Here is a 26172-nt window from a genome sequence, read left to right as displayed (position 1 = left end):
ATCCTTTCCATAGGCGTTGACGTAAAACTGAACCAGCAAGACACTGTACTCAAGACCTTCCCAGCACAGGAAAGACGAGTGAGCCATGCCTCCATGACTCGGACAGGAAGTATGAGAATTCAACGTCCTATAACCTAGGGAAGGCACTTGCACTCTTACCCATATTGAAGAAAGTGCTCTTTGAAATCTCATTAAGATTTTAATATATTTTATTGCTAAAAACCACTGTTTATAACTGCTGGTGATTTAGCCAGGAAGAAAAATGCACACTAATCTCAAGGTAGTGATGTAGACAGAAGCACATCAACTTCCCATGTTGGACAGTATTCCTTACTATTCATAAACATAAATTCAACAAACTAAGTTTTAATGAGATTATTAGAAATATAAAGATAGTATTGGTATACATGTAACAAAAAGGAGATACAGTTTAAAAAACTGAGGACACAATTATAGGTAAGTATGAAGATTTAGGAGAAAAATAAGACCACTCCAGTAGTACTACTAGAATTTTCTATCAATGTATATTTTTGCATTCATCCAGGTCTGTGATACCACAATAGGCCTTATCATAAAGCAATAACAGAAAAGAAGCCCAATGCATGCACAGAAACTCAGAAGATGAAACAATGACTTGGAACCATTAACTTATTTCAATAAATTAATAACTATGCAAGATAAGCTAGCTACTTCTGAAAAGGTCAGGCTGACCAAGGACAAACCTGATTTAGTACTTTCTCATATTAGAAACCAGCTATAGTATTTACAGGAAAACATGGAGAGCCAGAATTCATAAAAACAAACATAGTAAAATAAAGAATATATTTTCAAACATCATTTAAATATTTATACTAGGCTTGAGGACTCCAAATTTGAGAGTAAATCAAACCCTGGTTAAATTCCCAGCATCGGTTCTGACTCCTCAATCCTGGTACCTGCTGTTCCAGGTACATATCTGCTGAGTTGTGACGTGGCCACTCTGCAGGTAACCTTACCCTTACCTAGGCTGTTCCGCCATTACCTAACACCGCCGAGGGACCACCAGACGCCACTGTGTGTGCCGTGGGTACCTACTTCATGTTGCCGGTTATCTTCATTATGGTCCTTGTGGCTGGGAGTGGAATAAATTGCACTTTTTTTCACATGCGGTGCTTCTCGCTTACTAGCATGTCGAGGTTCACCCTCGTTGTCAGGATCAAGGTCTTGGTGTCCATGGTCAAGGTCATGGCCACTGTGCTCTGGGAGATGCGCGTGCGGATGGCCTGGGCTATGTCCACGGTCCAGTTTGTGAACCCGATTATGCTCATACTGTTCAGCATGATCGTGGTTGGGGAGGAAACCTGGTGTGTTAGCCTCAGAGTTTTCTTTTTTTCTCTTCCCTTTCTCCTTCCTCCTGACCTTCAATGGCTTAACTCCAGACTGTTCTTGTGTTTTATTGGTCTCCACGGAAGGTCCGTGGCCAGGCTCCCCATGCTCGTTGTGAGCGACGGAATCATTGTGAACACGGCGAGTCGTGTTGTGGTCCAGGCGATGATGCCCACGATGGCGATGGTGGAGGCGGTGGGTGTGGTCGTGCGGGTGCCTGTCATCGGACTTGATGGGCACTTCAGCTGCCTCTTTGTCTGGGTCACACTTGTGGTTTCTTTTCGCCGGGACAGTGGTGGTGGTGTGGTTTTCTGCATTTAAATGATTGTGGAAATGCTGGTGGCTGTGCGAATGGAAATGCTTTCCCTCCTGAACCGCCAGAATGTCCAGGTGAGAAACATGATCGTGGCCAAGGTCCTCATGATTAATCTCAACGACTTTGATCTCCCCAAGGCCCAGGTTTGTTAAAAGTTTCTCCAGACCGAAAAAGGATAATCTTCCATTTTCACCATAACGGTCAAAAAGTTTCTCAATATAGTACTTTTTTTCATTTTCAGCATCCTGCACTGAAAATTTGCTTGCTTCCGCCCCCGTCATCCCACGATGGCGCCTGTGGAGCTCCTCGGGGCCATGGTCATGGTCTTCATGGCAGTGGTTGCAGTGATGGAAAACAAATGTCAGCAAACAGATGAGGCAGAATTTTGTGTGTATATGCACCTTCATTTCTGTTTTCCCTAAAGAGATTTAAAGCGACAGATGGTTAGTTGATGTGTATGTACATTCAGGATAATAAAAATTATTTTGCATTTGCCAGTCCACTGAAGTATTTTATCTCATTTCCTTCATGACTATAGTCATTCCTTGATTCAATACCCTCTGTGAAAAATAGCCCCTTTTATTTAATTGTACTGGTGTACAGCCCTTTTAATCAATATACATTTCTCAAGGCACAGGATTATTGTGGCTATGGATCCAACACAATCTCAATCCAAATCCTACAAGCTATTTTGTGAAAAGCAATGAGCTGTATTTAATATGTATGTGAAAACCATGAAGGTCAAGAATGGCCATGACAAGGTTGAAGGGGACACAAACTGGGATACATATGTGTTCTGTTAGCTCTCAGAGGCAGTGTGGTATTTGGTGCAAAAATAGACCAAGGGAGGCCAACCAGATGGCTCAGTAATAAAGTGCTTGCTGCCAAGCCCAGTGACTTGAGTTACATCTCCAGAATCCACATTCTTACAAGGTTGTCTTCTGACCTCTAGAGGCATATTGTGGCATTTGTGCACACACGTGCTCACACACACTAACACGAGAGAGAGAGGGGGAATCACGTGGGGAAGAGAGCGAGAAAGACAGAGAGATAGAGATTAAAAATGTGAACTTGAAGAAGAAGAAATATACCAAAGGAACAAAAAATAGTCTTGGTACCCGGTTGGCTCAGTTTGTACACAGAACAACACCTGGTTGATCTCTGACAGCACACACAGAATCAACTACAGATAAAGAGGCCAAATTTCACACAATAAATGCTAACACAGGAGTGTCCAAAAACGTTAGTCAGGACATTAGTTACTAGCAGGATGTGGGTACTTGAACCTAAATTAATTGAATTAGAATTTAAAATTCAGTTTCTATTCTCGATTATCATAGGCGTTTAAAATGTTGTACCTCCACATGCAGCTAAGGGTCACAGTCTTGGACAAAGCAGACACAGAACACTATCATCACTACGGTAAGTTCTACCGAAAAGCACACGTCTAGAATCTAGAAAGATCATGTGAGCCAGTTTGGGTATTTTGAGCTTTTCTAGAGTAAAACTTTGAAACTAATTTCACATTACAGTCCAGCTACCTCACGTCTGAGATCTGTTAAATAGGCATTTTATCTCCTGTCTAATACTATGCATTGGAACTGATGCATGTATTCTAAATCAACATAACATATAACACATCTTAATCCAGCCCAACAGCCACATGTGACTCTGACTGCTCTTACTAGGAAGTGCAGACCTACAAAAATTACTTGAGAAACTAAGAACTAGTTTCAGTTCTTAGGAGTTGCTAGGAGACAGAAGGCACTGAAAAGAGGAAAACTAGTATCAGTTACTTCATTAAAATTAACCATTTCTGTTAAAAAGGCATCTCTGGAAAAAAAAAGCGCAAGTGATAGGCACAGAGGTAGTCGTGATTCTGAGAGGAACTGGGTAAGGGGTGAGGATCACAGGGCACTGTATGAGATTCTCAAGAGTTAGGAAATCTGCTCTAGTGGCTAACGAAGGGTAGTCTGGAGCAGAGTCAGTGCATCAAGAGCACCTTGGAGTTAGACAAAGAAATCATTACACCCTACCCAGACCTGCTACGTCAGAATCTTGGGTTTGAGGTCTAATAATTCATAGCAATAACTTCTCAAACACCCCTAGTTAGATGCCGTAGTCAATTGAAGGTTATGATATATAATAATAATGCATATATTAGTTTGCATTATATGTGACACAGATGGGCTAAGCATTTTTACAATCTATGATTGTATTTCATTCCAAAAGCACACAGAGATTTGACTTTTAACCCAAATATTTCAGTTTCTTATACAGTCTCATTGGTAGCCACCATTAAAAACATATTAAATTTAATGATGTGACTAGAAGTCACAGAACACCAAAGAGCTGGAAGCCACCAGAAAGGAGGGAATGGCAATGAGGCAATTAAGGATCCTTCCTCACACTTTCCAGAGAGCCTGTGTCTGCTGACACCTGGGTTTCAGCCTTGCTTAGCCTCCAGGGCTGTGCTGGTTAAGCCATGAATTTGAGGCACTCTGTTACAGAAGCCCTAGGAAAGCAATAGGAAGACTCCCTGAAAATCAGCAAGACCAGGATGACAACTCTGGGCATCCTACTGCACATAAGCAATAACAACCAGCCATGGGTAAAGAAAATGCCATATGTTTTAGAATTAAAATAAAATGCCCCACGAAGAGGAGGGGACATGTCCTGGCCCGGATGCTAGCTTCTCAAACAGCAGGATGAGCAGCTGAGCTGCGCTGTGGTAGGGGCATGCTAATCTAAAGCAGCGGGCTCCCTGGCCTGTGTCCTCCAAAGAACAGCCTTCTGTATGGTTCACATAGCTCTCCCAACCTGGACATTTTAATGCTCAAATGAGAAAGAATTTTGAGGGAACAGTACCCCGTGGCGCCCACTTAGGACACTAAACACTTTTATTAATAAGCACTGCAATGTTCAGGAGAATGATTCAGAGGATAAAATCATATTAACTTTACTTGTACACTAGTGAAAATGGAAGGCCATGGATGATCCAGCCAGTTGTTACTAATGGGAAGACGACTCCTGTTCCTCTCTGTCCACAGCGCCCCCTGCAGGGTTCTCATGTTCCCACTGAGACGCTAGTGTAAGGAGATGGTGTGAGTTATCCATTCATGAGACACACTAATGTCACAAGGTTTCTTCACGCGCACTTTCCCACTGTTTAATGAATAGGAACCAGTGGTGATAAATACAGATGAGAAAACGTCCAATGGATGATGCCATGAAAGACAAAATCTATGCATAGTATACATGAGATTTCTGTTGACATTTATCATCATTCTTTACATTTGTGTTGCAAAGGTTCTTGTCTCGAGTCTCTCTTAATTACCACAGTCAAGGGTGAATGATAGGTACATAAGAACATAAGTGACACGTGTAATCTTAAGCTTGGCAGCCTTTAAAATTAAAATACAAATTTGGCAATCTCAGTACGACGACAGCAGACCTGTTTGAAGCATCCGTCTCAGCAGGCTCAGCAGCTCTGCAAGGACCACTTGCCAAAGGAAATCAGCCAGTTCTTTTCTGTCTCAGAACAGTCTAAGACCATTTCAGGTTTAAGGGCCTCTCTGCTCTGGTTACTCATAAACGTATCAACCTTCCATGGATGGATGGTAACTCAGACAATGGGAGGACAACAAAAAGGAAAACATGGGTTCAGAAAGTTCACCCTCAGCAGTGGGGGGTGGGTGGTGTAGACACTGCACTCATCAACTTCCCTTCCTTGCAAACTGCCAACAGCCGCTGACCTCACTTAACATGAAGGCTTGGGGGATGCAGTGGCACCTAAACTTTATGGACTTCGTAAGCATTCCACGGGAGCTGAGAGCTCTCTAACTCCCACTGGGCATCTGTGGGGTAGAAAAGGAATGGAGGAAGTGTCACACAAGCCATGAATTACTCCACCTTAAAACCTGGCTTTCAATGGACTCCAGTGTACGTTAAACAAAATATTCCATTATGTCTCTGGTTTAGAGTTCTTCAGGTTTTATATGTTGAGAGTATTAACTTTATAACTGAGGATAGTTTTTAGCTGGCTGGACTTCGGCTATGCTCTGCAGACACTTGTATCCTACTGCATAAGAAATGGGAGGATGAATTCTGTCACCACAAACACGATTCACTTGACTTGTTATGCAGCATCACAGCTCAAAGTTTAAGCATTCTATCATTGAGTAATGTCTAATTAAGAAGGCTAATTTACAATAAGGCAATTTCATCATTATGCAATTACACTATTTCCAAACCCAACATTTTTGCTTTGGATGAAAAGAAAAAAGCGAAGTTGATTAGTGTTCCCCTGTACTTTGTCTTTACATGAGAGCTCTACAGTGCTGTTGTGGTCACACTATGGCTACATCCTGGGATAACTCTGGATCATTATTAAGTTATCTCTACCTTGGTGCTGGCCACCTGAGTATTTTTCGCTTCATGGAAACAGCTGAATTTTATACCCAGCCATGGATGCTTCCCTGCAAGTGGGTTGTCAATCAGTCTTACTTCTAAATTCCCGTACAAAGAATACAGATTACAACTCTGAACCAGAAAAACAAACACAACAAAAACAAATAAAAAAAAACCCAAAACTGGAAACAGTTTGTGCAAATGAGTTAAAAACATTTTTTTTAAACTTGACATAATTTAAAATTTCAGCAGCTGTAAAATAGCTCTGTTTCCACCTCACCTTCCACTCAACTTTCCACAGTGGTCTTACACAATCGAAGGGTACTTTCAAAGCAAAAGAGACCGGTACTGATTAAATGCTACCATTACAGAAAGCACTCTAATGTCATGTTTTACATGAACTCTTTAACACCCACAGAATGGTAAGTAAAAACATTTCCAGTCAGAGAGAGAAAGGCAATATTTATCTTGTTAACAGAACACACTGTTGTCCAGGACTACAGCTGAAAGGACACAGGAAGATGAGGCAGACCTGCACAGGACACGCTTAAGTGCTTAACTGTACAGAACACGTATCTCAGTGAATGTTACTTGGCCTGACTTACCCAGTGTACAATGCAAACATGAATCAAAACACACTGTTGTACACAATAAAGATGATTTTTGCCAATTTACATAAAGTTTGAGATCTTTGATAGGATATTCCACAAAGGCTTACAACATTCTTTTGTTTTGTTTTGTTTTTCAAGATAGGGTTCCCCTGTGTAGCCTTGGCTGCCCTAGACTTGCTTTGTAGACTTGGCTGGCTTCAAATTCACAGAAATCTGCCCGCCTCTGCCTCCCAAGTGCTAAGGTTACAGGTGTGCACCACCACACCAGGCTCAACAACATTCTTTAGTGATTCTATTTTAAGTTTTTATGATATAATGTCAAGCTATAGCTTTACATTTTTTTCAAGTAAGTAATAGTACACAGCACCTTATACTCTAATTATTATTTCAAACCTTCTAATAGCTATTCTACTCTTATTCTATACAAATAAGTGTAAAGGTAAAAAATTAAGAAAAGGCCGAGTGCAGTGGTGGCGCACTCCTGTCGTCCCAGCACTTGGGGAGGCAGAGGCAGGTGGATCTCTGTGAGTTTGAGGCTAGCCTGGTCTACAAAAATGAGTCCAGGACAGCCAAGGATATACCGAGAAGCTCTTCTGGGGAAGAGGAGAGAAAAAGAAGGAAGAAAGGAAGGAAGGAAGGAAGGCCAGCCGGCCCTGGAGAACATTCAACCCTGAAGTGCACCATTAAGGTGAGATTTCAAGATGGTAACATTGAGCTGACTTGAAAATCAGGGTCTCTTTCTTCCATAGTCATAGTTTATATTCCATAACTAGAACATTAATGGAACATTAGTGAAGTGGCTCATCTAAGACACCACAAGAACTATTTGGAAGGGGAAAGAAGTTGTCTCCTACTAAGATTTAGCCAATATAAGTAACATAAACACTGCAAAGTCATTCAGTGAGTTACTAACACGGCGGACACACACTGAAGGCTCCTATCTCCAACACTAGGTTTCCAGAAAGGATAGTCAACTGAGTCTGAGCACTGCATGTAACCTAACTGTTTCATTTAAAAAATAAAAACACTTGAGTGTATTTGAAGAATATAGTTAATACCTTATCTCAGTTGTCACTCTTGCACACACAATAAACACTCACAGGAAAGTATTGGGGGGGGAGATGGGGATTTGAGATAGGGTCTCTCTGTGTTAGCCTTGGCTGTCCTGGACTCGCTTTGTAGAGCAGGCTGGCCTAGAACTCAGTGATCTGCCTACCTCTACCTCTCAAGTGCTAGGATTAAAGGTGTGCACCACCACAACATGGTGGTGTTCTCAATTGCTGATTTGATGTTCTCAATTGCTAATTTGAAAGGCAAAGAGGCAGAAATTTGAAAAGAAACCACTAAACTGCTCAACTGGGAGTCTACAAGTATGTTATGCTTTTAGTAAACGTGAAAATCTCTTCACTAAATGTATCTACAGTTTGAAAACTTTAAAAAGCACATATTTTAAGGTTTCATAATAGCACCTCTTCAAGAAAACACAGGTAGGTTCCTTCTGTCAATCAAAATACTATACAGAGAAAAGGTGAGAAGCGACAATGAGTCCACATGTGCAGGGAATAACAGCCAAGGTGTCAAGGCTAGCTGGTGAGACAGGACTAACTGCCTCTGCAAAAGCATAGTGACTAGATCTGAGTCTCAGAACCCACATAAAGATGGTGCGAGAGAATCAGCTCTGCAAAGTTGTCCTATGACTTTTACACATGTACTGTATGTACACCAGGTGGCTACATACACACACACACACACACACACACATGCTTTCACATATACATACACACATATATATGCACATATAAAAGTGAATTTATAATTAAATTCTTTAAAAGATTCGCTAGAGATTAGACTGCCTTTTTAGCTATGAGTCCATAGGTAAATATTACCATCCTTGAAGTCTTATCACCCATAATGTGGGGTTATTGATCTCTGCTTGTTTTAGAGTTGACAAATAAAAGAAAATAAAATAAAAATTCATATATTTTAAGTAGTAAAAGGCTTACATTTTTATTTTCCATCTTGCATGTTACTTAGTACAGGTTATTGACAGTAGTATTACTTGAAGTTCACCCTCATTTCTGAGGCATTCACCAGATGGATCACCTTGTATAGAACACTGCAGACCAGAAACCAAAATACTTTATCTATTCACCACAGCACTGACACTGTCTGTCCTCAGCAAAACAAAGATAATATCTACACTTATCTACCAAGGGAACTAACCTAGTGCATTAAAACTGCTCTGGAAAGCAGTTAGGTTTATCAATGTAAGACATTACTGTTACTAGATGTAACATTATTAAAGTTTGGCGTAAAATGATACAATGTACGAAACTAGAGAGAAAAGTCCCTTTGTAATAGTTTAAAAGAATACTATCAAAATATTACAAGGGCACAGGCAGGACCAATTAGCACAACCAAGAGTTATCAGGGTAACTCAACTTCAGCAGGAGTAGGAAGGCCTCATCTAAACAGAGTTATTTAAGGATATGGCACTGCAGTAATGAGTTCTCAGAAGGAAACAGGATCCTCCGGCAGCACAGTGGTTGGCTTTGTTTTGTTTTGTAACCCCATGTGACCAGCTAGCTTGACCCCCCAAAGCCAGTTCACAGTTTAAAATGCCAATAAAGCTTTCAGTGACCAACAGAACGAATAAAAAACAAGCACCTTTGAGGAAATCTTCTACACTTTCCGCAGAGACTCAGTCACAGGAGATGTGTTCACTGACCGTGCATATAATTCTGTGCTTGCTCTCCCTGTAACTTAAAAAACGTAGACTATAAACATCTACGTCTTGATTTAAGATACCCCACTAAGCAAGACATCCAACTAATACTCCAATAAACAACACGTCACACCAATACTCCTTGTATTCTGAACACTAATGTACAAGCATTTACTGTCTTATTAAATATCTGCACAACTACTTTTATTTCTGCACTTGATCTTTTGGTACAGGGATCCTAAAGCATACTGTGTGAAGGTAACATTTATTTTGCTAGTCTTTTCTACCTGGGGATGCAAAGAACACAGGAGACAGTAAAAACCCACTGGTGGACACGCCTTTAGAGCTAGCACAATGCGTGACTGTTACTCTTCAGTGAAGGCTTCAACTCCTTTTCCTTCCGTGTGCTCAGAGCACAGCCCTTCCTTACGAAAACCCTCATCATGAGGAAGGCATGCCTTCATTCTCGCAGCAGCCACTGCCCATGCTTTCACCATGGCACCCATCTTACTCGCCCTCTGTATTCTACAGGGTACTTCCCTGATGCAGCTTCTCCCTCACAGACCTGCCAGTCAGGATGATCCCTATGAGGTCAGTGGTAGGGCAGTGACCACAGAGCCCAGAGCAGCGCTTTCCAACACGGCAGGCATTCTGTGCTGCTGCAGACAACACGGAGGCCACTTCCCTACCAGCAAAGTTTTCTGACCAGTTCATTTTTACCCTTGTTACAGATACTTTGAGCCACTGGGCTCCTCTAATTGCTGGACAAACTAAATTGATACAGCTTAGGCATTTAGCAATCTCTTACAAAAGTGGAATCCAAAGTCCAAACTGATCTGCCGGTTACCAACCCAGTAACATGCTTATTACCAGGCTCAATCATTTCTAACATAGAAAAAACTGTACAAGTTCTTGCACAAAAACCTAAGAAATTCATTTTCCTATTGCAACTGCATTAAAAAAAACACAGCCAATGTGGACCTTAATGTATAAGAGAAAAGAAATGCCAAGGATGATTTCTAAGAAAAAAATATTAAGGTCAGAAAAGAAAGAAGTAGTTGTTCCTTACAACGGATCGGTTGTGGTAACATTTAAGGCACCGAAACATAATACTAACTAAAGTTCCAAGATGACAGTTGACTAAAGAACTAGTCCAGGGAGTGGGAAGGTATGCAGAGTGAGAAGAGCCGTGCTGCAGTACAGCAGGCAGTGCCTGACTGAAGGCCAAGTAAGGAACCTGTCACCTGGAGACGGAACAGCGAACGGCACAAGAGTCACCTACAATATAAAGTGTGTATATACATGTATGTATGTGTGTGTGTGTATGTATGTATATATGTATGTATGTATATAAAGGATATAGGAGATATAGGATACAGGAGATATACTCAACTTCAGCAGAGTAGGAAGGCCTCATTCAAACACCAGCTCCCTTCTCTACTCATAAAACCGTTTTGATGTTTTTGAACTGTATTTTAGTTTGATTTTTTGGAAAAACCCTCAATGATATTTGAAAATGTGCTTAGCGTATGTAGAAGAAAATCATACTAGTCAAGAACTTCACAAGAGCCGGGCGTGGTGGCGCACACCTGTGATCTCTGGGAGGCAGAGGCAGGCTGATCCCTGTGAGTTCCAGGCCAGCCTGGTCTACAAAGTGAGTCCAGAACAGCCAAGGCTACACAGAGAAACCCTGTCTCGAGAAAGAAAGAAAAAAAAAAAGCAATGAACAACAAAAAACTTCACAAGCCTTAGTGTAGTTTTAATCACAGTATACATCTTAATTTTAATTTATGTCATTACTTAGGGATACTAGCCTATAATTAACTCCAAGATGAGGAATGACTACAACATTTTAACACTGTTCTATCTTGCATTCGAACTATTTAACAGATAAAGTCAAGATTCAGCTTTGTTGGACTGCCACGTATACTCTAAAAAAGCATACAGGAAAAGATTACTTATATATTTATAAGATATATTACATATAAAATGTATACTATACTATAGAATCATAATGTGTATTTTATGTAAGTATGTATTTAACAGCATATATGTATGTACTTGTATACAGGCATTTACATTTCACATACAGTATATGATGCTACATATTTTACATATGAATCTGTTAAAATTAAATGAGGCTTTACAATTATGTGAATACACTTCTATTACATTTTTACTGGCCTCATTTATAGCATAGGAAGAGATCACTAATGACACCTAACTGATCTGTACAATTTGTAGCAGCTCTTGTGCTAAGGATGGTCCCTGTGAAGAGGTGCTGTTTCTAACAGTGCATAGTGTATGTCTTCACATATTCAGAGGATCTTCCGGAGCGAGTTTTTAAGAGCTAACAGATCCAGTAATGTGCTCTCACCAGCCTGTAAGTATACAGCTATGAGCTGTGTAAACAGGATGTAAAGTCAATGGGAACAGAGGCAAGAGGAAGGCATGAAAACAAAGATGATGTCTCTCCTGCTCTGAAGGAGTTATGAAGACAGAGATAATTTCTGCATTAGAGAAGTAAGACCGGGAGACATGGGGGATGCAGCAACCTACGGTGACAATAGGTGGGACCCTCGCAGGCCTCCAGGACATGCCAGCTCACCTTCCACCTCCAAACACGGAAGGCGCTACTTCTTCAGCATGCAAAGGGCGAGACCAAAAGGCTTCTCAGGTACGTATGAGTTATCATCTGAGTCAGCACTTTACTGAGTATTCTGCCAGGAAATATTTAAAAGCAATGAGTAGAATAATGACGGAGTATTAAGAATATATCAAGGGTCTGCAGATATAAACTGTTCACAATAACACTCCAGGGTGTGCAGGACTGCTGTGTCCACCACAGCATCCTTCCTTAATGATACACCTTACCAGCTGCAGCTGCGGATGACACACGAATGACGAAACCCATCCAAAGACAGTCCACGCAAGACCTGTCCCATTAGAGCCCTCAGTTTAGCCCACAGAAAGCAAACACCCCAGAACCTGAATTAGCAATTCAGTAGGAAATATTTTAAAATTCAGAAGTTCACAAAATATATGAATTCACAAAGATCTTAGTTCAAAGTCCCATCTGAAATGTCCTTAGACATCAAATAGTACAATAGGACACAGAACTGAGATCTTCTTTTCTTTTATTCCCCCAGACAGGGTTTCTCTGTGCAGCCCTGGCTGGCCTGGACTCACTTTGTAGACCAGCCTGGCCTCGAACTCACAGCAATCAGACTGCCTCTGCCTCCCGAGTGCTGGGATTAAAGGCGTGCGCCACCATGTCAGACTGAGGTCGTCTCTTATACTGAATGACAATCGATCTAAACCCTAACTTCATCAGTGGGGAGCCTCAGATGAACGGTCAGGATGAAGACTGGCCTCTGTCGCAGTTTGTGGCAGCTCTGTGGTAAGGATGCTCCCTGCGTTCTGATTTATGTCTCACCCCTCAAAGCTTTCAGAATGAGCTGCCTACCTCTGAAAGTTGAAAGCAAATTAAGGACAAAGTTGCAGCTGCTGAAAGGACTCAAGGACTAGTATTAGCTGGTATTTCCCTTTGTTTCAGTAGCAAAGTATCTTTTAAAGGTACTATAAAAACATAATTTTAAAAGTGGGTAATTATAAAATCTGCTACTGGAACTTCTAGACACCCTGTCCAAAAGCAAAACCAAAACACCCTACTAGAACAAATGTAAGCCTTACAGTTGCATAAATCTATAACTACTGCTAGCGACCTGTTAGAACATCTTTTAACATTAAAAAGTCCCTGCATTGGGGTAACCTGTAATACTATGTTCTATTAAAAATAATTAAGAAAACAACATTTTATATTGTTATGTCATACAACACTACATGGTTGTATTCTAACATTTCTGAGTACTGTGTGTGACCTACAGAGTTGGGAATGATCTCAGTAACCTTGCTGTTAAACTTTTCATTTCAGTTGTACATTGCTTTATACTTAGTGAACACACTTTTAAATGTTCCAGTAGGTTTTTATTGAGAATTAAAACAGTTTCTTATTTCAGAAAAATTTAAGCAGGGCTGTAGGCCATCACAGATCTTAAAGAACAAAAACAAGTATTTAAAAAAAAACCCTAATAACTGGTATAATCTGAAATCATAAAAGACGAAGAAACCTTGCAGTAATGACAAAAACCTAGAGACTCCTTAATTTAAAAATTACTTAAATTTTAAAACAAGGTCATCATGTGCATTTGACGTTTTCAAACTTTATTATCAGTACAACATAGAGTTACATGAAACAAATTAAGCCAGAAAGTTTAAAACCCTTCTTAGGCAAGCCCAGATTAAATAAATAAAATTGTCAGTAGTCATATATAACGCTAACTTCAGACACTAATGCTCTCATTTTAACAAATTGTTTTCGCAGTTAAAAAAAAAAAGCTTACATATACTTTTGAAAAGTAACTTGATTCTGTGTCTATCCAATTTTTTCCATATTTTGAAAACTGGAGACTAAATCCAATCACAATCAGTTTTTTAAAAATACAAGCACATTTTCTACTGGCAGCGATAACCAGCTGGAGGAAAGCCACTGGTACATCTACGGGAACACAGATTCTAACTTTAGTACAGAGGACAGGTAACAAGAAACTCAAAGGTAAATCAAACACTAGGGGGCAGCAGACTGCTGAGGATGATAGCAGGCAACGGATTCAAAGACAGAAAGACCGAGACAGAATTAAGAGACTATTTATTCTTCGGGATGTAGGACTACAGCTAGAACCTAGGAATTCACTATGGCAGCTAGTTCAGCTACTAACTCCCAGCCTTTTGTATATTTTGAATGTGAATTACACTGTAATGAAAGATGGCTTAAAATTTAACCACTGTGATATTTCTCTTCCATTTTCAGTTGTCTACTTTGTGACTATTGATTTTAAATGTATTTGTGACAGTGTCCTTTTGATACAGAACTCAGTGGAGTTTCCATTCTTGAGGGAGGCACTACACTGATGAGGACTAGTATTTTTAGACAAATGATTTTACATGGACGCTAAATTTAAGCCTGACAAGCTACCTATGCCCAGTCACTAGATGTATCACAGGCACAGATACTTTGTGACAAAACGTTGCTGGGGTGGGGGTGGGGGAGGGGGGATAATAGCGTTCCCTTCAATAACCTGGCTTCGTAAAGAAATCAGAACATACACATGTAACTACAGAATGGACAAATGAAAAAAGGCAAATCTACAGTCATCTGTTATTACATGAGTTATGGATTTAAAGGTTGTGTCGTCTCAAAGGCCTAAGTGGTAGAAATCATTAAATATCATTCTGAGGTTAATCAATTACCAGGCAAAAGAAAAAAAAAGAGGAATTCAATTATTGAAGAAAAGCTTGGATGTAGAAAAGGTTAGCCGAATAGCTCTTTAGTTCATCCTTATTAAAGGCCAAATTAAACTCAAGTAGGTTTTGTAATACTTAAGTTCAGTTTAACGCGACCTGCAAAGAGAACCAAATTAGTTAAGAGTATATACAGATTTTGAATGTTTAACCTCACTCCAAATCCCTAAATGCATCCCAATACTGCTCAATACCTAGGGTTCTGCAGCGTCAAGGGGAATATAGTATGAACAAAGTCAAATTTAATTAAGAGCAAATGGTCACCTCAGCTGTTGAATAATTACACACACACATATATATGTATGTATGTATACGTATACACCTTATCTTCTCCATATGGCACGTAGGTTTCCTAGAGCAATGCCTGCATGCTAAACATTAAGGCTCGTAACAGTACCTGGTGAGAGCCAAGGGGACCCCTAAGACTGAGGAAGGTGGATCCTGAGTTCCAGGCACACAAGGGCTACACAGGGGCAGCGCCAACCAAAACAGAGTCTGAACAGGAAGGTGGGCTGAGGGAGGCAGTTGACAAGCTATTAGTGGACTGTATAGACTGCAGACCTCATTGTAGGACTTGAAATGCCTCCAAATCCATAAGGTTCTGGGACCTAACATGCAGCTGTTGTCTGGATAGGTCTCACTCAGATGGCGGCGACTACAGGACACAGACCTAAAATCACCGCCAGTACACGCGCACTGGCCTATACAAAATCAAAGTGCAACTCGTGTTTAGAATTGGATCCTAGCCCAAGAAATTCCCCACTACTTAATATATCCCAGTATCTCCCAATCCACAATCAAAACCTGGGAACACACGTCACCTTTCCTTGTAAGGGTTTTCACCTGAAGCTCAGGGCCCTTGAGCACGCACATGACCTTCTATTTGCAGTAGTAATGACGGAGCCCAGATCTGTGCAAACCTAGGCAAGTTTTCTCCCACTGGGCTCTTTTCACTTCTTAAAGACAAGCTCCAGGACTTGAACTTGACAGCTTTGTTTCTCCCAAGTAGTTAGTTGGGTTTGCAGGTCTGTCTCTGCCTTTACGTGTCACCTGAGGAAAAAGTCCTCCCCACTCTTCTCAGAGTAACACAAGCTCGTCCCTTCCACAGGAGTTCTTAATCGAGACTTCTTGAGAGAATTCCCTTTTGTTAATTTGGGAGAGACTAAACGCACTGCAATTTAGTTACTTTCCAGGGAGGAAGTAACTTCCTCAATACAGGGCAAGATTACAGAAATGCTTGAAAGAAATCCTTTAAAGAGCATTTTCAGTTCTTGCTAGTTTGAAGTTAGTCATTAGGCAGACCAGTACCGCTGATATTTAGTGTTTTATTAAAATATGGATTACTCCATCAAAAACATCTACTTTCCCCATAACTGTTTCAATTTTAACTCAATACATTATATCCTTACCTATCTATAGTCACAATCTAAACCTTTTAGTCTGGAAAACACAGAAAAATTGTTTAAAAATGCCCGCCAGCACATTTTATCTTCTTCACAGCGTTTATCACCGATGTCTTTCTTTCCAGTGTAACATCCACTGCACACAGGAAGTGGGGTGTCTGGGATGGATTCCCAAGGTCCAGAAGAAATGACTCACAACGTACCGAAATACTTGTAGATTAGGGGAATGCTAATCTTACACCGTACACAGCAGTCTTGCTCTGTTAAGGCTTCTCGACTGTACTGTTACAATTCTAAGCCTCGACCTCTTGTATTACTTTTTCTTAATTATCATTAGATACACACCCAAAAAGAAAACATAAAAGAAACCTGTCACACGCTAGTTACCGCACTTAACAATGGACATAAATGAAAGTTTCTAGAAGATCGTAGGTTGTACTGTCTTTTAACTCATGTTTTGTGTCACTCTTGGAGCAGACACTTGGGTGAAGGACCCTTCCAAATCCGTGGCGGGGCGTCCTGCGGCGACATTTCTTCCACGTGCCCAGCTCCTTAAACTCGGCCCATGTGGACAGGCTCCCACGTGAACGCGTCTTCTCCGCAGCCACAGGAAGCCCTTCCACGTCACGCCACCCGAGGCCTCGCCTGGCTGGGGAGTTCCGTAGTAGATCCCCCCAAGGGAGGAGCGAGCCGTGGAGCGGATGCGGACCCCGCGGCCGGCCGACCGGCCACTTCCCTCCGCTGCCAACCGCGCCCACGCCGCCCTGCACCACGGTACCCGGGAACAAAGCCCGCGGCCGCGCCACGGTCACCCACGCCCAGGCTCGGGGACCCGTGGGCTGCGCCACCTCTCCCGCGCGCCCCGCCAAGCCTTTTCGGTTAGCCGGGAGCTGAGCCGCTGCCGTCCGTTACCCCCCTGCGGACGAGCCCCTGGGATCTGCCTCGGGTCCCTGGTCCCCCCGCACGGCGGCCGCGGGAGCCCCCAACCGGCGCCGCCCGCCCCGCGGCAGGCTCGGGGCGCGAGTCCCCGCCGCACTCGGCTGGCCGCGGCGCCACGCGCTGACCCCGCGCGCCGCTCTCCGGCTCGCCGCCGCCGCCGCCTGCAGCAGCTGCGGACACCCGCGCCCCGGCCCGGAGGCCCCGGTGGCAGCCCCAGCCCGGCCCTCCCGGCCTCCCCTGCCGTCCCGGGACTCCCAGGCTCCGCCGCGCACGGGGCCGGTTCTGGGGGAGGGAATGTAAACAAATCGGGGTTTTATAGTTACCTCACACTCGAGTGCCGTGTGCATCTCCTCTCCGCTCGGTACCAAACCCCGGCTGCACCCAGTCGTGTATTCTCCAAAGCCGCCTGCGCTACCTGCGTCGCGCAGCCCAGCGCGCGGGCCGCCGCTCTACGCCGGCGGCGCACCCGGCCCGCTCCGGCGCCCTGCGCAGCCGCACCGGGGCCTCCTCAGCTCTACGCCAGCAGCGCACCCGGCCCGCTCGGGCGTCCTGCGCAGCCGCACCCCCGTAGTCTCCGCGCTACGCCGGCGGCGCACCCGCAGCGCCCAGCCATTCACTTCGCGGATGCGCCTGGCGTAGGGGAGCCGCGGCACCCACGGGAGCTACACCGACCGGCGAAGCTGGAAGAAATTCGATCTACGCAAACTGCGGAGCTCAGGAGCACGGCGCTAGTTTTGTTCCGAGAAAGGATGGCGTGGGGGAGCTGGGGCAGCTTCTAACGCATGCGTGAAGCGCCCTCGGCCGCCTCGCCTGGCCTCACTGGCGGATGAGACGAGGAAGCCTGGAGAGCGAACACCCTGACCCAGAGGTTTCTGAGTGATTAGGATTGTTGATCTGTACGCGGGTTAGACATCTTTATTGAATTAACTCCTCCCCCCTCTGACCCAGCCACTGTTCCAGTCTCAGGGCAAAACTGAACTTTAGTGCTATGTGCAAAATGTTTTGCATAACTCCCCCCACCGCACCCCCATTTAAAGAGCACTTACAGTGGGTCTTCCCAAACAGAAAGGAGAAGTTGAGTCTGAAAGTGGCACGTAATTCTGGTAGCTTTTAGTCCCCTCCAAGGACTTCCCACCACCTAAACCACTCGACAGTTGTACACCCAAAGGCAAAGCCCTGTTCTGCCAAGAAGCTCCGGTAGACTCATGTCTACACCCTGCCGGTTCTTGCATCCCTTTGCTCACGCCGCCATGCTCAATGGCCTCCTCCCCTCTTAAGCAACTAACAACCCACAATTTTCTTAAAAGGAGGCTCGGGCAAACCCTTTGCTTCATTATTCATTACTCTGCTTCCTGGCTCTTAATTCATGTCTAGGCTTATTTGTATTCTGCCCGGATGCCTGTGTTTCTGCATCTCAAACTGAGTCTACTTACTAGTGAAAGTGAATTCTGGGGGTGCTTTATGGGTGCCCAACAGAGTGCATATAACTCTGAGCAGTTGTAATTGCCAGCTTTATGCGTCAAGTACCTCCAGCCTGCTTTGCATGTGTATTAATTTAATCCTTGTAACAGAGCGAAGAATGATTACCCAGGAAATGAAGGCACAGGAAATAGGAGACTTGCCCTGAGAGAACGGGAAGAAGAGACACACAGAGCCAAATCTTTTTTCCGTATAGCTATGTGGCTTTTCCGGCATGCTTGAACTCCTTGAAAACTGTTTGCCTTTTGTTTTCCATCTCTACGTGGAACATCTTCCAGGTGCTTAATAAATGTCTTACAAAAAGCACACTGCACTTCTCAGATCCCTCTTTTTTCTCGTCTGGGGAAGCCAACCTATACCCCCAGCTCCTGCTACAGAGGATGACGTTCTGAGAAGTCGGCAGGCCTTGCCTGCAGTGGAAGACGACTCCTCGAGCCCATGAATGGATCCAGGGATTACTAAAAAATAGTGACTTAAATTGTTTGGAGTTTCTCAGTTCATAATAAGTGGATCCTTTGGGTACAAAGCATAAAAACCTCCAATTTGCCCTGATACTTTAAGGCTTCTAATTATTTGATTGAACACATCATCAGCTTCTTTAAGATCAGAGCGCTTGAGTCACGTTCCCCAACATCGCCAGTGATTCTGGGCTATGTATTTACTAAACAGATGCTCACCAGGTTTGAACAGGTACGGCTAAATACTTGATTAAACGCTTTAGTATGGCCATGCCAAACAGCCAACAGCGACAGCTGCAAGTGGGATTCCCCTGCCCTCCCCAAGTCTCTCTCTCTCTCTCTCTCTCTCTCTCTCTCTCTCTCTCTCTCTCTCTCTCTCTCTCTGTCCTTTTGAGATTTCCCAGAACCCCACAGGGTGGTGACGGAAGGGCTAAAGAGCTTCGTTCACAGTATCACTTCACATATCTGTGTCTGAAATTAAAAGGCAGCCATTCTGCCTCTGTGAAAGTGTACAATGAATCCAATGGCTCCTTTTAGTTCTTCCAAGGATTAGAAAAGAGCCAAGTGCGATAGCGGAACATGAGTATCACACACACACACACACACACACACCACCTTGAACTTTTAAACTGTCAGGAAAGGAAGTCCATGGCAAAGACCTGGCTTTCCTTTTAATTTCGGAGAAAGTGCTCACCACCCACAAGAAATTTATGGTGGTAAATGAAATGGATCTACAAAGAGAGGGACAGATTCTAAGAAACCAGACCTTGCAAACTCAGTTCTTGTCATGAATCGTGAAAATAACCAATAAATTTTTAAAATTCTCCTTAAATGCGTTTCAGTCTAAACACTTGAGTTTCCCATGGCTAAATGTACTTGGATCAGACAAGGTTATGGCCAAAGAAGTCATTTGGGCATAGAGAACAAGGAAGATTAAATGAAGTGAAAGGTGAGGAATGACGCACCAGAATAGACATTTAAAAACTGGACAAAGAAGGGGTCGGGCATATATAATAAGCAAAGATCTGAGCCTAGCCTTCAAAATTCGCAGCTACCCAGCATTTCTAGAGGTTCCGTAGTTCATACTTGGGAGTGAAATCCCAGCTGTACAGCATTTCCTGTTTCTCAGGAGCAAGACCGAGTGTCTGAACAGCCCAACTCTTTGAGATAGCACAGGAAGATAGACCAACATAGCCTTGGTGAGGGACGAATTGCCTGCCTGCCTGGCAAGTGAAATTATGTAATAAACATTGTCAGAGATCTGCAGAGACAGAAATAGACTGCAGATATGAAACCGCACAAATATTTGAGCACTTCCCACCCAGAACAGAAAAACTGACTTCATGACGATTTGCAAAGCTGACTAAAATATTAAAGTAGCTGCATCCTTGTCCCGAGGCGTAGCAATGCTAAGACGAGGACCTTCCTCTGAGGCTCACTGCTGCAGGAACAGCCCCAGCAGAGAAGCTAATAGTGCTGCCTCGGACCCCCTCCAGGATGCTCTTCAGAATAAAATGACCTAGGGCATGAGAAAGAGGAAAGTTCACTCAGAAGAATGAACCAAAGTAAAGACCCATGTGCCATCAGGACGCTTTCGTGACCCAAACTTGCTGTGCACACACACATCCATGGAATTCCATAGTCGCCTGCCCTTCGGTGCTGGGCCGTGAGACCAGGCGACTGACGGCCAAAGAAGTCGCTGCCCTCCTATGTTTGTTTATGCTGCTCATGGAGTATATTTTTTTTTCAGGCGTTTTATGAAAAAGAAGTTCCAAGAAAGGAGCAAACGTGATTATCTAGATTCTTAGGGGTGGAGGGCTGCAGAACAAAGACAAACAAATAGCCCACTTCTCACTGCGGCTCTCAGCCAACAATATCTCACTCAAGAATATAAAAATGAAGAAAAGCAGGTGTGGCAGCCCCCTGCAGGAAACACTGGACCCCGCTGCCAACAGGTGGCCATTTTAGATCCTTTACAACCCCAGCTGCACAGCTGACTTGGCCTTCGAAAATTGAGCTCCTAGTCCAAAGGAATCCAGAAAAACAAAAACAAAAACAAACAAACAAACAAGCAAAAACAAAACAAACAAAACCAACCCAGCAAAAAGGTTGCAAACCCTAAATGAATTTACAACGATTACACTTCAATTTAAGGAAAATTACCAACATGAGAACAATTAACCATGAGTTACTATTAAATGTCTTCTAAGTTTACTACATTAGTTGAAACGAATAAACACGCATTAAGGATTCATTTATAAAATACCATCGCATGAAAACAAGTTTCAGATCTTGCCCAAAGCTTCCCAATAATAATGAGACCCATTTCACAACAACTAAACATCTACAAAACCAAGTCTATCACTTAAGCACTTTGCAAATGCTGCCTGCTTTCATTTGTTAAAATCCTGACAGCAAGAATGCAGCAAAATTGTACACTCTGGCTCAGTTCTCAGCACCCATGCAGTGGCTCACAAACATCCATACCTCTGATGCCAGTGCCCTCTTCTGACCTCCACAGGGACCTGGCACATACATAGTGTACATGCATGCATCCAGGCAAACATTCATACCCATGAAGTAAATAAAACTACTCTTTTTTCCAAAGTGGTGATTATAGGGATTTCTGAATTCCTCCGGTATTACTTTTAGTTCTAAGTAAAGCAGCATGCTTTCTTAAGACTAAAATCAGCTAGCTGCTCTTCTGTGCTCTCTGTGGAACTGCATGAATCAGCACTTCTTCTCCTCACACAGGTTGGAAGAAGGTTTTAGGTAATTTCTCATGCTCTTGCAGAATGCATCCACCAATGCCCGGGAGTCTAGGACTCACACTGCCTGGCTTGCTTTCTCGTGGATGACCTCACCTATAGCATCCGATGATTTCATACTCAAGTTTCATTCTAATTATAAGGATAAGGACATTGTTTCTCTAAGCAGTTATATTTCACAGTTTGCCTTCCCATCCTAAACACATGAGTTTATGTGCCTTAAAAACTGTCAGGTAACATTTCAATGTTTTAAATATAATTCATTCTTATTATGACCCTATAAAGTGGATACTATGGTATCTGTCCCTTTTATTACAATCTCTCGATGACAGACCAGAGACCCCAATCATAGCAGTCTGGCTCCTAAGACGATACTCACACTTCTGCCTCTGATATCAAGACTGTGCCAGAGGCTGGTGAGATAGCTTAGCCCATCAGATGCTTGCCACAGAAACATGGAGACCTGAGTTTGACCCTGAGTGCCCAAAGAAAAGGTCTCCATGTGATGGTGCATGTGGTGGTGTGTGCCTGTAGTCCTGGTGCTGGGGAACCAGAGACAAATGGCCCCTTGGGGCTTCCTGGCTAGGCATCTCAGCCTACTCGGCAAGCTCCAGGCGATGAGAGCAAGACTGTCTCAACACCCAAGATGGCTGGCACCTGAGGACCAGCGCTGGATGTTGCTCTCTGGCCTCTGTATGCATGTACCCACCCCCACACCCCACACCCCACACACATATGCGTGGCTGGACCAGGCCTAATTTTTGTGAAGATATCTAGACACTTATTCTGAAGTGGTGGTCATTAAAACAGGAAAGGGAAAAAAGATCCATAAACCGGCACTTACCAGTCTGTAAATGCTGTTGGCCAACGGAAAAACTCTAAATGTAATGTTAAGAATAAAAGCAAAAACGAACTGAGATGCTTGTATTGTGAACTTTTCTTCTCTCCTTTTTGCATTATCTTCAACTTCATTAGCTTAAATCAACTCCAAGAGTGATGCTCACTTCCGTCTTTTAAGTCAGAAAGTTCATTAGGCCAATCCAGTTTTACACATTCGTTTGAAAGCTTTCCCTTCTCATCATGGCAATTTGATCTTGTTGTTCAAGTATGTCTTTATATCCATAAAGCTACATTAAAAATTAAGCAGATCCTTAAGAACTTCACTCCTACAAATTAAATATGTGCAACTAATGTGCAAATCAATCAGTAGTAGGTTGGGTTCGATAACATATACCCAAACAGATTTAAAGAGGAACTCATGGTCTGCCTTAGAAAAACACCAGAGTTGAGGGACAGCTAAACCTTCCAGCCCGACTTCTATTAGAAGTGGCTTCTATTACATGCAAGCCACTGCATTAAGTAGCTAGGATACCAGGGTAGACAAAATGAGAGTCTGGCCCTTAAATAGCTTATGGTCTGGTGGAGGAGGTAATTAAAGAGGTAATTATAGCATAGAGTGGTAAATGCTAGGCTAGATAGAGGTGTGGTTGCTATGGCAGCGGAGGTAAAAATGGGTTATACTCAGGCTTCCTGAAATTAGTAGTATCAGACACGTGACTTAAGGGTGAGTGGAGGAGAGCCAACTGAAAACATGGGGTCATGGGAGATGAGCCCAGAAAGCCAGTAGTGTGAGTAAAAGCATGGTTTTCAAATTAAGGAACGGAACCCCTCCCCCACCTGTCTGTCTGTCTTTGTCTTTGTCTCCCTCTCTCTCTCTCTCTCTCTCTCTCTCTCTCTCTCTGTGTGTGTGTGTGTGTGTGTGTGTGTGTGTGTGTGTGTGTGTGTGTTTATTTTTCATGGGGGATTAGAAGAGATGAGACAGGACTAGTAAGGAGAGCCTCTGTGCACCTCGCTAAGGCATCTGAATGCTGGAGTGCATTAAGAGCCTCCAGAAGAATTTTAAGCAGGCAGGTGGTGTGAGCACAGACAGGAAGGAAAATAAGGAAGATTAGTGTGGTAGGCAGAAGAGCTTTGTCCCCGAAGATGCCCTGGTTGTAATCCATGGACCTGTGTATGTGTTAAGTCAAAAAGGAATAAAAGCTGATTATGGAATTAAGGGCCTCATTTAATTACACAAGTCCCTAAAAAGTGAAGAAAAGGGAAGAGGAGGAGAGTCTGCAGCAGATCAACAAATGTAAGGGGGGAAGTGAGATGGCTCTGTGGGCAGAGGCGCTTGCCACCAAACCCAACTGCCTGAGTTTAACCCCACCCAGAACCAACCCTACATGGTGGTGAGCAGCCAACTCCTGTGCATCGTCCTCTGACCCCCACATATCACTCATATGTTCTACCCCCCAAAAATTATTTTTAAAATATGGCAGAAGAAAAATAGACAGTGATGCTGAAAACTCTATACAAACTCTATACAGCCTCAAGAAGGTACCAATGACAGAAAAATTGGCTCTCTGCACCCTTCTGAGAGCCTTGGGAAGTGGAAGCAGGCGGATCTCTGTGAGTTCAAGGCTAGGCTGGTCTACCAAGGGAGTCCAGGATAGCCAAGACTACACAAAGAAATCCTGTCTCAAAAAAAAAAAAAAAAAAAAAAAAGTGGCCTTGCTGGTACCTGGGTTTTTGTTCAAGAAGTCAAAGCCACACCTCTGACCTACAGAACAGTGAGAGAATTTTTTTTTAAGGTTTTAAGAGACCAAATCTACAAGAACATGTTATAGCAGTACTGTTAGGAAACTTTAAAAGAGGCAAATGCTAAAGAGAGAGAATCCAATTTGTACATAAACCCTACTCTGTGCCCATGGCTTTAACTTAGTCATCTACCTTCCTTGTCATTATCTATAAGAGAGGCCACGCTTCCCAGGGTTTGGTTTTGTTTAATTTCTATTGGGGGGTGGGGCCATCACTGTAACAAATACACTAACATTAGCAACCAAAACTCAAATAGAAATATCTACTATAAGATAAAAGCATTCCCAAAACACTGTGCTAAGGGAAATATAATAGTCAAAAACACTACTATTGCATGGCGACTTCTGAGAGATGCTTAGAATAGGCAATTCATAAAGATGGGCAGAAGAAGAGGGGTAGGGCAGGATGGGAGGAGAGCACTGGGGGAATAGCAAGTTAGTATTTAGTGGGTACATAGTGTCTATTTGAGATGACAAAAATACGGTGAAAGAAAATAAACTAAAATGCTGCAATAAATACAGAACAAACAAATATACTGCCTAGTGCACATAGTATTCGAGGAATTGGAATTTATTACACCACAAAATGATTATATAGAGGTTTTTAAAACATTTTTTTGGTCGGTTGGTTTATCATCTGGTTGTTTTTTGAGATAAGGTCTTAACGATGTACCCTTAAGTTGGCCTGGAACTCGTGATGTAGTCCAGTAGATTTTTCCACATTGATCCTCTTGCTTCAGCCTTTGCATGTGCCAGAATAACAGGTGCGCGGTACCATGTAGGGCCTCTAGGATTTTTGTTTTTGTTTTAGTGCTGGGCATGGACCCCAGGGGCCCAGTGCGTGTTAAGCATACCTTCTCCTATTGAGCGGTTCCTGTTAAGTAGTTTTTGTTTTTCATTTTGTTCTCAGGAATAGTGGCACACACCTTGATGATTCTTAACACTCAGGAGGGAGAAGGAGTTCAGCCTAGTCTACAGAATGAGCTCCAGGACTGCCAGAGCTACATAGTTAGGCCCTAACTTGAAAACAAAAAGAAAGAAAGAAAAAAGAAAAAAGAATGTCATTTTTCTCCCTGGATTTTAAGTAAGAACTTCATACATGAAACAATAGCTTAATTCCTGGGAGCTTCTGAGACAACCACACATTGGTCAATTACTGGCGGCAGAACAACGCTACTGTTCTTCATCCTCTCTTCTGCTCTGCCCTTCCCTCCCTCTCTCCTTCTCTCTCTGTGTGTGCACATATGTGCTAATTTACAGTAATGCATATGTGTGTTGGTGTGTATGTGTGTGTGTGTGTGTGTGTGTGTATGTGTAGAGAAGACAGCCATAGGTGTTACATCCACCTAGAATTTGAGACAGGGTCTCTTTGGCCTGGGGCTTACCAACTAGGCTCCACAGCTGGCCAGAGAGCCCCAGTCGCGCACCTGACTCTGCCTCCCCAGCACTGGGATGATAAGCACGCATCACCACACCCGGCTTTTTTCTGTGGATTCTCAGATCCCACTGCTTGCAAGGCAAGCACTTTACCAAATTAGCTTTTTTTTTTTTTTTAAATAATGCAGTTGGATTGGTCATGGGTGGAGTTACCAGACACACCTTAAACATGATACAGATGCCATTTGAAATTTAATTGGCTCAGATTCAAAACAGACCCACCCCCTTTTTGCAGTAAAATTTAAAGTAATTAATTTACAT

At 43.0% G+C, this 26172-nt stretch overlaps 1 protein-coding gene across 8 annotated transcripts in view; it reads right to left on the bottom strand.

Annotated features, from left to right (window-relative positions):
• SLC39A10 (solute carrier family 39 member 10) overlaps positions 1 to 26172 on the bottom strand; it is a 93797-nt gene that overhangs the window by 30469 nt on the left and 37156 nt on the right. For 2 of the 8 annotated variants that reach the window (XM_084779461.1, XM_084779456.1), the window contains one exon: positions 1075 to 2099. In XM_084779461.1, the coding sequence (XP_084635587.1) occupies positions 1075 to 2088 (1014 nt within the window). In that variant the 5' untranslated portion in view covers positions 2089 to 2099. Of the gene's footprint in view, positions 1 to 1074; positions 2100 to 8705; positions 8818 to 9369; positions 9465 to 12035; positions 12148 to 17453; positions 17609 to 18176; positions 18706 to 26172 lie in introns of those variants that run through there. The other 6 variants (XM_084779459.1, XM_084779460.1, XM_084779458.1 and 3 more) reach the window with 6 other exon arrangements.

This window comes from Acomys minous (genome assembly GCF_964271855.1).
Source record: "Acomys minous genome assembly, chromosome: 4".
In the NCBI taxonomy this organism is placed as follows: domain Eukaryota; kingdom Metazoa; phylum Chordata; class Mammalia; order Rodentia; family Muridae; genus Acomys; species Acomys minous.
The sequence above is the reverse complement of the archived record's forward strand: the minus strand, read 5'-3'. Positions and strand labels throughout refer to the sequence as shown.